Here is a 16,339-nt window from a genome sequence, read left to right as displayed (position 1 = left end):
ACTTTCAAGTTTTCATTTCCTACCATGGCTATTTACACAGTTGTCATGTCAAATAACAACCTCTAAACTTAAAGGTTGTATTATACTGAGCTGAAATAAAATATCCCCAAAATTGTCCATACGCACAAAAAGCTTATTTCTCTCAAATGTTGTGCACAAATGTGTTTACATCCCTGTTAGTGAGCATTTCTCCTTTGCCAAGATAATCCATCCACCTGACAGGTGTGGCATATCAAGAAGATGATTAAACAGCATTATCATTACACAGGTGCACCTTGTGCTAGGGACAATAAAAGGCCACTCTAAAATGTGCAGTTTTGTCACACAACACAATGTCACAGATGTCTCAAGTTTTGAGGGAGCGTGCAATTGGCATGCTGACTGCAGGAATGTCCACCAGAGCTGTTGCCAAATAATTGAATGTTCATTTTTCTACTAAAAGCCGTCTCTAACGTCATTTTAGAGAATATGGCAGTACTCCCAACCAGCCTCACAACCGCAGACCACGTATAAACACGCCAGCCCAGGACCTCCACATCCGGCTTCTTCACCTGAGGGATCATCGGAGACCAGCCACCCAGACAGCTGATGAAACTAAGGAGTATTTCTGTCTGTAATAAAGCCCTTTTGTGGGGAAAAACTCATTCTGATTAACTGGGCCTGGCTCCCCAGTGGGTGGGCCTGGCTCCCAAGTAGCTGGGCCTATGCTCTTCCAGGCCCACCATTTCCAAATATAAACTGTAACTCAGTAAAATCATTGAAATTGTTGCATGTTGCATTTATATTTTTGTTCAGTATATTATCATGACTAGATGACACAAGACAAATTATTAAACACAGTCTACACTCGGTAATCATTCTGCACTGCACAAACTGTACTGCTCTGACTGAGCTAAACATGTCTGAAGTTTTAAATTAACGACAGGTGGCTTCTTCATTCCGTGCAGAACTCTTTATGTCACTGAAAACTATCCTAAAATATCTCCTCTGCAATCATTCTCTCCTTGGTCTCAGTAGCCTTCATTGCAGCAAATCCAATTTAATGCTCAATTGAACATGCATTCTGGTCTGTTAATCACCAACTTCAGATCTAGGGAACACCTGGGCTGAGACAGACAGGGCTGACTTCAACAGCATTAGAATCTAAAAGCAGAGAAATAGCATAAGCATGCATACTAGTGTTTTCCATAGAGAAAACTAAATTAGGTATGCAAATGTATATGTATGTAATTTCTATTGCTATATTTGTATTCTGGTATAGGCCTCCTGAATCGAAATAGGGCAGCATTTAAAGGGCACTGCATGCACAGAGATAGAAGTACATTTATATCATCTTAAAACAGATGTATAATACATGGCATCATAAGTGTGGTATGTGCTGCAGTAGAGAGGTACTGTACAGTGAGGGAAAAAAGTATTTGATCCCCTGCTGATTTTGTACGTTTGAGCACTGACAAAGAAATGATCAGTCTATAATTTTAATGCTAGGTTTATTTGAACAGTGAGAGACAGAATAACAACAAAAAAATCCAGAAAAACGCATGTCAAAAATGTTATAAATTGATTTGCATTTTAATGAGGGAAATAAGTATTTGACCACCTCTCAATCAGAAAGATTTCTGCCTCCCAGGTGTCTTTTATACAGGTAACGAGCTGAGATTAGGAGCACATTCTTAAAGGGAGTGCTCCTAATCTCAGCTTGTTACCTGTATAAAAGACACCTGTCCACAGAAGCAATCAATCAATCAGATTCCAAACTCTCCACCATGGCCAAGACCAAAGAGCTCTCCAAGGATGTCAGGGACAAGATTGTAGACCTACATAAGGCTGGAATGGGTTACAAGACCATCGCCAAGCAGCTTGGTGAGAAGGTGACAACAGTTGGTGCGATTATTCGCAAATGGAAGAAACACAAAATAACTGTCAATCTCCCTCGGCCTGGGGCTCCATGCAAGATCTCACCTCGTGGAGTTGCAATGATCATGAGAACGGTGAGGAATCAGCCCAGAACTACACGGGAGGATCTTGTCAATGATCTCAAGGCAGCTGGGACCATAGTCACCAAGAAAACAATTGGTAACACACTACGCTGTGAAGGACTGAAATCCTGCAGCGCCCGCAAGGTCCCCCTGCTCAAGAAAACACATATACAGGCCCGTCTGAAGTTTGCCAATGAACATCTGAATGATTCAGAGGAGAACTGGGTGAAAGTGTTGTGGTCAGATGAGACCAAAATCGAGCTCTTTGGCATCAACTCAACTCGCCGTGTTTGGAGGAGGAGGAATGCTGCCTATGACCCCAAGAACACCATCCCCACTGTCAAACATGGAGGTGGAAACATTATGCTTTGGGGGTGTTTTTCTGCTATGGGGACAGGACAACTTCACCGCATCAAAGGGACGATGGACAAGGGGACAGGACAAGGCAACAAAGGAGTGGCTCAAGAAGAAGCACATTAAGGTCCTGGAGTGGTCTCCAGACCTTAATCCCATAGAACATCTGTGGAGGGAGCTGAAGGTTTGAGTTGCCAAACGTCAGGCTCGAAACCTTAATGACTTGGAGAAGATCTGCAAAGAGGAGTGGGACAAAATCCCACAACTACAAGAAACGTCTGACCTCTGTGATTGCCAACAAGGGTTTTGCCACCAAGTACTAAGTCATGTTTTGCAGAGGGGTCAAATACTTATTTCCCTCATTAAAATGCAAATCAATTTATAACATTTTTGACATGCGTTTTTCTGGATTATTTTGTTGTTATTCTGTCTCTCACTGTTCAAATAAACCTACCATTAAAATTATAGACTGATCATGTCTTTGTCAGTGGGCAAACATACAAAATCAGCAGGGGATCAAATACTTTTTTCCCTCACTGTATGTGGTAAAGTATGTGGGGGTGCATCTGTTGCTTAGTGGAAACAGGGTCACCTTGACAGGGGCTGAGACAGACAGGCCGTGTGTGTGATGCAGTGATGGGAGCGTCCCATGACAATGGAGGGCTGCCCCGCACAAATCTGCCACACTGACTCATCTGCAACGTATTTACATACAGCGCAGCATGCAGCAAGGGTAAGAGAAACCCAAAGCACAGAGAGGCACACAGATGGATAACAAGTGCAGCAATAGGCAGAAACCTAAGCAAAGGGTGAGTGCCAGACATCATAAGCTAGTACAACACATGCACAAGAGAGTATCACATTCACATGTGTGCTTATTACACATGTACAGAACTATAGCTGGAAACACAACAACGAGCGAAGCAATGCCAAGGCGAGAGAGAGAGAGCGGTTTATTGATGAGACGGGAGAGTGTCGTTGTTATTATCGAAGGCTTCACACATCACCACACACAGAACTGTACATGGTGAAAAAAATATCATCACCAATCTATATTACACAATCAGACTTTCCTCATATACAAATCAAATAATTTCACATCAAGGCGGACAACAAAGTGCAGTAAGTGCAGCATGCCTGGAGGCCGATGAGGATGAGGGGGTTTAACAGAACAACAACATATCACCAATGAGTTGTAGGCCTATAACTTCCAGAACAAACAGAAAAATACACAACACAGAGACACAGAGACACAACTCCTAGCATGCCCACTTATGTTAGCATGTTAAGAGTGACGGTGGGGTGTACACATGCTTCTTTTGCATTCCAATGCCATTTTCAAAGCTCATGTATTGCATGGGGCTTTGGAATAGTATAGTAAAGTGTTCATACATCTCCTGGAGTGTGTGTAGGTTCAGATGGAATATCCCTTTGTGTGTTTGAAAAGAAACCGTCAAGTGAAGCCACTGACTTCCTGGTATACAGTAAAGATAAGTTGACAGAGAAGTGGGGGAGTAATTGTGGGAGCTCTGCCTCTCTCCGAAAGCCAATTCTCTGGGGATACAATCAAAGCCTTGCAAAAACTGCAGGCAAAGACAAAAACCATCATGTCCTTCAAATAGAATAGCAATCAAGAGGGAATCCTCAGCCTGTTGGCAACAGGCAGCAGGCAACTTAATCTATTATTCAAGTTAATTACACTTTCAGACTGGAGTGTTTTTTGTTTTTTTCAAGCCGTAATTCCAGATTTCACGCTGTTCTGTTTATCAGAGCGAGGTCTGAGAGAGAGGGGGAAGAACATCAACATCCACCAGTAAGGGTCACATTGAGAAGTTTCTTTCAAAGACTGAAGCCCATCAGAAAGGGATATGGCAGCTGACTGGAGAGGTTTGTATGAAAGCCGCCTATATGCAGCTGTATGGCCCGAGGGTCAGGGCAATGTCTGTTTGTCAGTGTGCTTGTCCCTGGGCCTGCCCATGGTGCGGACCGAGGCGTCAGCGGCGAGGGAGGGACGGCGCTCACCTCATGAATTTCTTGGGCTCTGACGGAGGGGTTGGTGGGGGCAGAGGTTTGCTAGTGTTGAGCTCAAGGTGGTGAATGGGGGAGTTGGGGATTGGCTCTAGGCGGTTGGGCTGGGGCTGCCCGCTCCCCATCCCTGTTCCCGCCGCCTCCAGAGCCCTGAGGTTTGGAGAGCTGCTGAATCGGTTTGCTGATTTGTCATTCTTTCTCTTTTGCTACACAGAGGGACAAAAACAAAAAGAAACGGAAATATGGAGAACTAGTCCAATGAAAAAAAGACTGCTGTGCATATATATTTATATACATTACCAGTCAAAAGTTTGGACACACCGACTCATTCCAGTTGTTTTTTTATTTTTACTATTTTTTACATTGTAGAATAATAGTGAAGACATCAAAACTATGAAATGACACATATGGAATCATGTAGTAACCAAAAAAGGGTTAAACAAATCAAAATATATTTTATATTTGAGATTCTTCAAAGCAGCCACACTCTGCCTTGATGACAGCTTTGCACACTCTTGGCATTCTCTCAACCAGCTTCATGAGGTAGTCACCTGGAATGCATTTCAATTAACAGGGGGGGGGGGGTATACAGAAGATAGCCCTATTTGGTAAAAGACCAAGTCCATATTATGGCAAGAACAGCTCAAATAAGCAAAGAGAAACGACAGTCCATCATTACTTTAAAACATGAAAGTCAGTCAATACGGAACATTTCAAGAACTTTGAAGGTTTCTTCAAGTGCAGTCGCAAAAACCATCAAGCGCTATGATGAAACTGGCTCTCATGAGGACCGTCAAAGGAATGGAAGACCCAGAGTTAACTCTGCTGCAGAGGATAAGTTCATTAGAGTTACCAGCCTCAGAAATTGCAGCCCAAATAAATGCTTCCCAGAGTTCAAGTAACAGACACATCTCAACATCAACTGTTCAGAGGGGACTGTGTGAATCAGGCCTTCATGGTCGAATTGCTGCAAAGAAACCACTACTAAAGGACACCAATAAGAAGAAGAGACCTGCTTGGGCCAAGAAACACGAGCAATGGACATTAGACCGTTGGAAATTTGTCCTTTGGTCTGGAGTCCAAATTTGAGATTTTTGGTTCCAACCGCCGTGTCTTTGTGAGACGCGGTGTGGGTGAACGGATAATCTCCGCATGTGTATTTACCACCGTAAAGCATGGAGGACAAGGTGTGATGGTGTGGGGATGCTTTGCTGATGACACTGTCTGTGATTTATTTAGAATTCAAGGCACACTTAACCAGCATGGCTACCACAGCATTCTACAGCGATACGCCATCCCATCTGGTTTGGGCTTGGTGGGACTATCATTTGTTTTCAACAGGACAATGACCCAACACAAGTCCAGGCTGTGTAAGGTCTATTTTACCAAGAAGGAGTGTGATGGAGTGCTGCATCAGATGACCTGGCCTCCACAATCACCCAACCTCAACCCAATTAAGATGGTTTGGGATGAGTCGGACCGCAGAGTGAAGAAAAAGCAGCCAACAAGTACTCAGCATATGTGGGAACTCCTTCAAGACTGTTGGAAAAGCATTCCAGGTGAAGCTGGTTGAGAGAATGCCAAGAGTGTGCAAAGCTGTCATCAAGGCAAAGGGTGGCTATTTGACAATTCTCAAATATAAAATATACTTTGATTTGCTTAACACTTTTTTGTTTGCTACATGATTCCATATGTGTTATTTCATAGTTTTGATGTCTTCACTATTATTCTACAATGTAAAAAATAGTAAAAATAAAGAAAAACTCTTGAATGAGTAGGTGTGTCCAAACCTTTGACTGGTAGTGTATATTTCTCATTCTCAGAGGATTTATGTGGATAGATGCTTTCTGAAGGTCAAGCTCGTACCACTCAGCTAGTGAAGCAATAATATGTAAATCAAGATGAGCAAAAAGGGATGCAGCAAATGAAGAGGCTACAGAAAGTTCACACTAACAAAGAATGGCTTGGAAAGCAAAGGAGAACTGGATGTCTGAACAGGGAGATAACACAGACACCTACTGACTAACCCACACACACACACACACACACACACACACACACACACACACACACACACACATACACATACACACACACACACACACACACACATACACACACACACACACATATAAATGTACACAAACACATTATATATAACACTGAACCAAGATATCGGAAGTTATAGAACTTGAAATGGAGTCAACAGTTACATATTGACCATGCAGAGTGATCCATTCAACTGGGAGACAGGGGATTGCTGCATTTAGATTGGATTGGGACACAACTTCTCTTCACTAACGGATGGAATGATTCCAATGGAAATCAAGACTAAGAATATGTGGAAAGGCAACTTAAAATCTCCACTTCAACCATTTTCTACAATGAGGTACAGGCTAGTGGTTTAGGCTTGTAATGATCGTGATGGTTCCCTAAGGGTTTCAAATTGCCACCTGACGCTTTTGGTCTTGACAAAAAGTCAAAGATTAGCTCAGATTAGCTACATGGCTCTAATCAACTGGCAGAGCCTATACTCTATGGAGACGTAATGCACATGGTCAGTGTTAGTCCCCTGTCTGTCTGTCTGTCTGTCTGTCTGTCTGTCTGTCTGTCTGTCTGTCTGTCTGTTTGTCTGTCTGTGTGGTGTGCTAGTGTGCAGCGGTCAGCTCACCTTGATAAGGGGATTTATTACACCCACATTGGGACTGGTGTTGAACACTTTGTTGAAGTTGGTCTCTCTGTTCACCAACTCCAGCTGGTAGAACTTTTTATCGTCCTGCATGTCAACAGAGATATTTCAGTTAGGTCATGCTTCTCTGGGTTATTGATGGAGCATCTCACACCTCACACTCTAATTAAATGTATATCATGGGCTTAAATACCAGTACAGTATGATACAACCTTTCTAGGCAAGCTCTAGTGCTATAGATACAGTATACTGAATAGCTGTCTTCAATGCATTGTTGGGACTCAAGGGCTGTAACATACAAGTCTGGTCTACTATTGTTTGGAGGTAGACAGGCATGCAGGCTCCATGTCTAGGATTGTTGGGTAAAACCACACAAGGGCATCCTGTAGGCCATCTTGTACTGTGTACATACACTTACCACCAGCTTCTTGACGAGGGACTCCCTCTCAGTCACCATGTCCTTTAGCTCAGCGATCACCTGCAGGTCCTCAGGCCGGCTCTCCCTGTTCCGGAACTTATCCTCCGTGCCCTCCAGCCTGGGGAGAGGAGGGGGCCATTAGGGCTCTGACATCTCACAGTTTCCTCACAGCACAGTGTGAATCAGGTATCAGTGTGGAAACAAAGTTTTGTTTGTGTAACGTGATGATAAAAGTGCCTTGGATCAGCTTGGGGATATGAGCATACACTGAGGGAGCATGTTTTGAAAGCTTCCCTTCCATCATCTGCAGATCAACACTAACGAATTAGCTTTTAACTCTCCTACCTTTAATCTCATTATCAGAAAGCCTATTAGTGCTTGTGTATTACTATGATCAAAACACTAGAAACACTACATGTTGTTCTGAATTCCACTTAAACTTCTCAACAAATAACGAGCGCTCTTTAGAAGAGTTCTTATCAGTGATCAAAGCCATCTGCCTCTCCACAGTTTTGTGCTGCCTCTAATTTGAGATTGAGGACTTTAATATGCTGAGATATTCCTCATACTCTAAACAAGCATCCATCATGTCCAGTTTGGCATGACTTCCTCAGCACTACAGATGTGGAATGACAAGTGATACCAAACTCTCCATCAAACTCAGATGCAAGACAGGGACAGGAAAATGCTTGAATTAGAGAGGGAGCATATTGGATATCATGATAATTGCTTCTGTTACACTGCTATGCATCAGCGATCAGTTCATTTGTTGCTTAATTCACAGTACCAGCATCTACTACACTTTACTTCAGTGTCACGTTTTACTATAGACTCATCTGCAGCTCTACAGATGCTCCAAACACAAACCATGTGAAATCAACATGTTGCTGCAGTGCAGCCTGGGAGGCTGGTGCTGGCTTGCTTTTTTATAAATATATCATCGTCATCAGTGTTGGGGAAGCTACTCTGAAAATATAGTTTACCAAGCTACCAATTACTTCACACTGAAAGAAGTTAGCTACACTAAAGCTACCCTTAAGAAAATATAGTTGACTTATATAGAAAATATAGTTGATAAATTATCATATCTAAATGGTGGTCCTCTGTAGCTCAGCTGGTAGAGCACGGCGCTTGTAACGCCAAGGTAGTGGGTTCGATCCCCGGGACCACCCATACACAAAAATGTATGCACACACGACTGTAAGTCGCTTTGGATAAAAGCGTCTGCTAAATGGCATATTATTATTATTATAAATCTGATATGTAATAGCCTACAAATTGCAAGAACAGATCACTCTGGAGTCAGTTGTTAACAGAATGTGTAATTTGGCCTATTAAACACAAAAACGATGTTTCAAGTGAGAATTAGGCAGGCCTGATGCCGAAAAATAAAGGAAAGTATTGCCTACTTCACCCATATTGTATTTTAGCCCAAAAAGTAGTGTGTATTTCCAGTAGTTCCAGTAGCTAGATGATAAAAAGTCATTTACTACTGAAAACACCACCTAGATTTTAATTTAGTTCAACTACCACCAAGCTACTGCAAAATGGAGTTCAATTACTAGTTGAACTATATGTAGTTCACTATTCCCCAACACTGATCATTATCACACACCACTCAACTCTCCAGCGACATAACTCAAAACAGATGTGACAAACTGCTAGGAAGCACTAAAACGAACAACAACCAATCAGACAACAAACTTGTGTTGGTTCCCAGGGGTTTAACCAATAGGACATGTAATGAGGTAAAATATTCATAGAACTTAAATGGCGTAATATTTAGAGGTGGCCAGGGACCGGCTTTGGGCGAACGAGGCTGCCATGGTGATTAATTGGGGAGGGGACAGGGGCTGTTGTTAAAATAGATTTGTGCTGTGCTTAATTAGCAAGCAGTAAATTGTCAACCTCAAGGTAAGGCCTTGGAAACTAGTCCGAAAATTGAGAACGACAGGGGCTTGGACCAGCATGAAATTGTTGGTTTTAGAAAGGTTAGCAACAAAAAAAACAGTGTAGGGCTAATGTGAACAATTTTTACAGGATTGTACTGGATTCTGTTTGTCAGTCAAATTTAGTTGAGGAACAAATAATGATGTATGCTTCACTAGCATTTCATTTTGAAAGGTGTGATTGAGCCATGAGAAGATTTGGTGGAGGACATCACAGATGCTCTCTCTGCAGTAGCTGGCTTTGTCTAGATGGTGCTCTCATTCATGTGAAACTAAATTAGGTCACTCCCCAGTCCCAGGATCCTCACTGAGGCCTGTACATCTGTTCCATCTAACTCTCTCCCTCTCTCTTTCTCTCTCTCATATCCCAAACATATTTATTATAGAGAAAGCTGCCTGTTATTCCTATAATCATTACAGTATCTCCTTGGATCTATTCAGAGTAGTTTGCAGGGGATTTCTATGTCTATGTTCATATTTTCTGGTGTGTACTGTGTGTGTACCGTGGTGACTTGAAAGCTAGGGGCGCTGCACACCCAGCTGGAGGTTTATCCCAAGTAGGACACTGCTGCTGATGGACAGTGTTTGTTTGTGTGTTTGTGTGTGTGTATGTGTGTGTGTGCGTGGGGTGGGGGATGAGGACACAGTCACATCCACGCAGCACAGTGGAAAATAAAACAGGTCTGTCAGATCTCTCATAAAAGGATGGACCTTCCCAATGGGCCATATTCACCTCCGGAGATCATGTGCAGCCACCCGCTCTCCCCTCTTGAATCCATCCCTTCCTTCCTTCCATCCCTGTATCTGTGTGGGGCACTTACCTCTTCAGCCTGTGCTCTGCCAGGGACTGTGGCCTTTCATCATCTGCCAGGGATTTATATAATCACACTATCACATGTGCTCTCATCTCACAGTGTCTCTCTCTCTCATTATGCTCTCCTCTCCTTTCTTCTCTCTCTCCGTTCTGCATTTCCGTTTGTGATGGTGAGGAGCAGAGATGATAAGCAGCAGTGTGGCGGTGATATAACTGCTGAGGTCTCTCTCTCTCTCTCTCTCTCTCTCTCTCTCTCTCTCTCTCTCTCTCTCTCTCTCTCTCTCTCTCTCTCTCTCTCTCTCTCTCTCTCTCTCTCTCTCTCTCTCTCTCCTTCTCTCTCTCTCTCTCTCTCTCCTCTCTCTCTCTCTCTCTCTCTCTCTCTCTCTCTCTCTCTCTCTCTCTCTCAATTTCAGTTAAGGGGCTTTATTGGCATGGGAAACATATGTTTACTCTCTCTCTCTCAATTTCAGTTTAAGGGGCTTTATTGGCATGGGAAACATATGTTTACTCTCTCTCTCTCCCCCCCTTCTCTCTCTCTCTGACAAGACCTAGATCACACACTCATGCCCAAGCCCACCCACACACACCTCATTTGCTATGTTCCCTGCACACACATACTGTACCACCTGCAAACACATATAGTGCTATATCAACTACATACTGGATGTAATGTACGTACAGGACTTGCAGAGCAGAGATCTTGTCTTTGAGGAGCTCCTGGGCCTTGTTGAAGTCACACAGCATGTTCTGAGTCTCTCTGTTGTGCATGGCGTTCATCTCAGCCATCTCTCGCTCGTGTTTCTTCGACAGGTCCTGTTCATGAGCCCTGATGAGAAGAGACCAGACCATTAAAACCCATTCAGATCACATGTCTTTATACACCTCTCCAGCTCTAAGGCTCTAAGTCTCCTGTCCAGAGGTGTTACAGTATCCTAACTCGGCACACTTACCACAGACACATTCCTTTTGATCCTGCTGGAGCCATTAAAATTTCATTCATCTTTGACTTTCCTTCTTTTCCTGACGTAACCGTCATTTTGTTTCCAAGAAAGACATATAATTTACAGCAGGAGTCTCTGGAGGAGAGGTATCACTGTTTCGCCATAAGTGGAAAACACTCCTCTCTATTTACGTATTGATTTCTTTTGATGTGGAACAGATAGACAGGACTCTTCCAAGACATTACACCAGCTGATTGAAATTCCCTGCATTGTAGCGGTGACTCTCTCTTTCCCCTCACTCAGAGCTACCGCAGTCAGAGAGAGAGAGGGAGAAAGGGAGAGAGGAGAGGGCTTGGGAGCACGAGGTGTGCAGAGGAATACGTTTGCCTCTCCCTGAGTAACACTCCCTGAGGGACACAAATCTTTTCCAATTTATATATTTATTATGTTTTTTATATCTCAGGAAACGAGGATTCACCAGAGTGTTACATAATTGGAAGTGAAACGTGCTCCACAAGGGGCCTGGAATCCTACCATCGATATGTGTCGTTGACGCCACACATGCACACATTCGCGGCTGCAAACACACATACACACTAACCCCATGTGCTTAGTTATCTCTAGCGCTAGAAAAGCGTCAGCATCCATTTTTGATTCGTCAACAAACAGGCCATCAATTCTAATGAGAGAGAGCCTGCCGTTCGTTCCATCCAGGCCTCAGACCCACATTATTAATGACTATAAGAGTGAATTATTAATATCAGCCTGTGGGAAAAGCATGATGATGGATTATATTTAGGCCTTGCCCAAATAACCCTGACTTTCATATTTACATATACATTTATTTGACCATTAAAATAGAGGAGAAAAACAAATGTCAAAAGGACCAAGTCATCAAAGGGAATAACAGTCCAGAAAACAGGGCTTCCAGAAGGGAGAGGCAAATTGGCCTGCTCTCTTTCTCTTGCCAGTATCCTTCAAATGTAATCTAACTCAAAACGATGCAGCACTGCCAATGGCCAGTGACTGTCACTTCTAAACATGAGGAATTCACACAACTGAACTTCTCGTGTTGTGATTCACCAGTCATCTGAATGAACTAAACGTGCTAAAAACCTTCATCGTGGCCATATTAAAACGAGGTACAGGCATTCACCTGCAGAGATAGCATACAGAGATTCACCTAATTAACTTTGGCAATGCACCAGAACAGCTTTACTGTAGATGACCTGTTATTGTGTCAACCCTCCTGTGTGTCCCCCCATAATGCCCTGTGGTGGGGTCACGACCCTGCCTTCTCCTCCTGCCCCCCTCCTCCTGCCCACCTGATCTGCTGGTTGGCCTCGCTGCGGATCTTCAGCACCTCCTTGCCCTTGAGCTCCAGCTCCTTGGTGAGTGTGTTGATGTTCTCGTTCAGTGTGTGAATCTCATGGTCCAGCTCAGCAATGTGGTTTTTCCTCCTTACCACCTCCTCCTGCAGGTCCGAGATACGGCCCAGCAACTCCCTCTCCTGAAAGGGGAACAGGCAGACATACAAAGGCACAAAGGAACACACACACACACACACACATTTATATGTAAACAAAAACAAGTTAAAAAAACACACGTTTGAGTTAGCATTTGATCCCACTGGCATGTGCTGCTGCGCTGTCCCCTTGTATTCCCAGGGGGTACAGTGATGCTTTCTGACACAATCTTTACAGTACCATGGATGCTACAGCTTTGCCATGGATGCTACAGCTTTTCCATGGATGCTACAGCTTTGCCATGGATGCTACAGCTTTGCCATGGATGCTACAGCTTTGCCATGGATACTACAGCTTTTCCATGGATGCTACAGCTTTGCCATGGATGCTACAGCTTTGCCATGGATGCTACAGCTTTGCCATGGATGCTACAGCTTTGCCACGGATGCTACAGCTTTGCCATGGATGCTACAGCTTTGCCATGGATGCTACAGCTTTGCCATGGATGCTACAGCTTTGCCATGAGCACAGTCACATGCCATGGCATCACTCTACCTCTCTCAGAACTAAATTTGGACTTCACTGAACACGTTTGTTGTGAGGTTGTTAATATTGATGCTGATACGTCTCCTTCTCTAAATAGATATTCTATTAATAAATAAAGTGCTGACTGTGCTGCTTGTATTTGTTTATAGTCAGTACGAGTTACAACAACGTGTTAGAGGACTGTTATATCGCCTGGAAAAGGTTGCATCCCAGGAAAAGGTCATCTCCTGACTATTAGCTCAAACATGGCTGCTCCGGTCTGGTCCAGTCAGGTCAATTGTACTGAAAACATACCGGAAACCATTCACTAGAATACATGTATTTAGTCAATTGTTCAGTATGTAATAGGGACAACGTTGCCTTCTGAATCTAGACTACTCTAGACTATTATCAGTCTCTTTCCCAAAGTTGCGTAACAGTTAACTCAACAGGCTGATATATCAAATGCAAACATCTCCTTTTGCCCAGGCAGAAATCCATGTAATTACTATAACTCCAGCCGAGGTGTAGATTTATCATGCTTTGCTTGGCTCAAGGATCATTTTCCACTTCATCAACAGAAGCTCTTTTAGAAGTTCCTCACTCTCTAAAAGAGACATCTAGCTAACAGTTCACGCAGCATACCGTCAAGCCAAACTCTGGTATTATAAAGTTAATGGCTCTTGTGTAATCAGATTACAATCTGCATGTATTAACTTTGAATTCCTGTAAATATAATTTCATGCCAGCGGATTATTGTGATAACAGTATTATAGTTAATTAATGTGTGAGCCACTGAAGGGGGCTGGTTTCAGGGGACTGGCTCTCTCTCCTCCATAGAAATGTGTTTCCCCGTCCTCTGCCTAACAGAGATTCACTGTGACATTTCTGCTGCCTCCTAATCTCCCCAGTGGATACCTGTTTGGCTTGGAGGCCCACTTGAATGACATGTCTCTGCATGGTTGGGTTGTGGATTTCCACAAGGACAGGTAGAGAGGCAGACAGTGCCAGCAGTGGAGAACAGAGTTAAAAGGCTAAACATCAGTGTGGGGAGGGAGTTTGTAGCTAGGTTCTAATTGGCACTTGACCCTATATTGTGTATGCCGTGGCTGGTTAGGCAAGTGTGTGTGTGTGTTCGTGTGTGTGTCCATTCATGTGAACGTGTGTGCACGCAGGCGTGTGTGTGTCCATTGGTGTGTGTGTGTGTGTGTGGGCTGTGAAGTGAGACAGTGGTGACAGCTCTATTAGTAGCACTGAGACACACAGTGAGGACCCTCACGCTGACTTGCAAGGTGCTAGAGGGCCAGTCTAAATACCACTGACTCTGTTACGATGACACTATAGAATAGCAATATTCATTGTCCATCTATAGATGGGAATTCTGTTGGAGAGCAAATTCTATGGTGGAACCATTCAAGCAGCACTCCTCAAAATCAAACCAACTCAAAATCAGCCCCTTCTCTGGGTGGCACTTTTCCAGGTCAAAGGAAGCTTCAAAGGCTTTGGATAAAATGTCACAAATTAGCACTTCAGTTTTTAAAGCTTCCTCTGAGGGTCTGGTGGGAAGTTGGTAGATGGAGTTCCCACTTCCAATAATCACCACATTTTATCTCTGATCTTTGACAAAATATATATGAAAAATATTTCATTTCTGTGGCTGGCTGAGAGTTAGTTTGACAGTAGTGTGACTGGAGGTGGGTAGAGGGTTCAGTACAGTGGTCTGGGAATAGACAGGTCTCAGCGAGGAGTCTACTGGCCTCGTGAGGTCTCTCTGAGCCCAAGCTCCCCTCTCTCTATCTCTCTCTCTTCTCTCCCTGCTTCCACAGGACTGTCTGTCTCTACAGTTTCAGAGCAGGCTGATCAAAAGGCCAGCCAGAGTACAGCCTCATCATTAGGGCTGGAAGCCTGGTACAGAGAGAGAGAGAGAGAGAGAGGGTCAGCGAGAGAGAGAGCGAGCGAGAGAGAAGGTCAGCGAGAGAGAGAGAGAGAGATGAGAGAGAGAGAGAGAGAGAGAGAGAGAGAGAGAGAGAGAGAGAGAGAGGGGGGGTGGGGGTCAGCGAGAGAGAGAGAGAGCTCAGTCACTAGAGGGAAGCAGTCAAATCCTGTCTGTGAAGCCGGAGTGATTGGGGGTACTGAGCCCACCACCCCCCAGGCCACATCACAAGGCTGGGAGGTATGGAGGCCGCTGCCATAATTCCATTAGTACAAGAATTGCCACGACCCTGAGGGAGGTGATCACGAGCCCTAGGACCAGACAAAATCTTTCCTTCAGCCTCCAGAAATGATGAGATCAAGTATACAGTACCTGTAGTTTGAATTCAAATCATTCCCAATACTGCTACATACAGATCTTAATTTGATTGTATTGCTGAGAAGGCAGATGATCTTCATGATTTACATAAATTAACTGAAAACCCACATTAACACACATATATGAAGAGAATTGCACTTTTCATGTAGCCTACTTTTGGCCAGCTAATAGCCTTACCAACATTATGGACTAAATGATCCAATCCTGTTGATTCAGGATTATTTTGCTCTGACAATATAGGTCAAATTAAGATCCTACATCTGTAGCAGTTCTATTGATCCCTATACAGATGACAGTGAAAAGTTATACCAAAAAAAAGATTAGCTGTGGATGAGGAGCCATTAGCAATGCTTCAATTGTTGGAGATTCATTGAGCATAGGATTTCATTAAGAATTGAGGAATCAGTGTGAGATTAGATATCAGATACACAAAACATGAGAGGAAATATGGCACAGATCTCTCCATAGTCATGTACGCAAGCAGACACACACACACACACACACACCATACCATACCATACCATACCATACCATACCATACCATACCATACCATACAGAGATAGGATGCACCAGGGGAGTATAGAAAATAAACATTCTTCAGAGCCATTTGTCTGTCAGAAGTTGAGCATTCGTCTGTGGGGACAGCTGATCATTATCCTCAGCAAATGCAATTATACACACAGCAGACCAGTCCTGCTAATTTCATTAAACGAGCCAGCACCGTCCATCTCTCAGGGGCCACAATTAAAGCTAAGGCAACACAGCGCTCAGCTGTGTTCCACAACTCAACACAGGGAGTTATTTCTTAGAAACCACTCTCTGTCTCCCAGAAAGAGGACGAGCAACACTTTGTAGCTCTCTTCA

General features: G+C 43.7%; 1 protein-coding gene across 1 annotated transcript in view; it reads right to left on the bottom strand.

Moving 5' to 3' along the window:
• The window catches only part of LOC311108152 (protein FAM184A-like), a 102,183-nt gene that overhangs the window by 1,627 nt on the left and 84,217 nt on the right, over nt 1–16,339 (bottom strand). Inside the window, exons 11-15 of the mRNA XM_084150778.1 lie at nt 12,498–12,682; nt 10,911–11,057; nt 7,469–7,586; nt 7,033–7,137; nt 4,356–4,567 (exon numbers count right to left, since the gene is read on the bottom strand). Of these exons, the coding sequence (XP_084006904.1) occupies nt 4,356–4,567; nt 7,033–7,137; nt 7,469–7,586; nt 10,911–11,057; nt 12,498–12,682 (767 nt within the window). The remainder of the gene's footprint in view (nt 1–4,355; nt 4,568–7,032; nt 7,138–7,468; nt 7,587–10,910; nt 11,058–12,497; nt 12,683–16,339) is intronic.

Source organism: Coregonus lavaretus (assembly GCF_964263955.1).
Source record: "Coregonus lavaretus genome assembly, chromosome: 33".
Classification (NCBI taxonomy): Eukaryota; Metazoa; Chordata; class Actinopteri; order Salmoniformes; family Salmonidae; genus Coregonus; species Coregonus lavaretus.
Note: the sequence above shows the minus strand (reverse complement) of the source record. Positions and strands in the feature narration are given on the sequence as shown.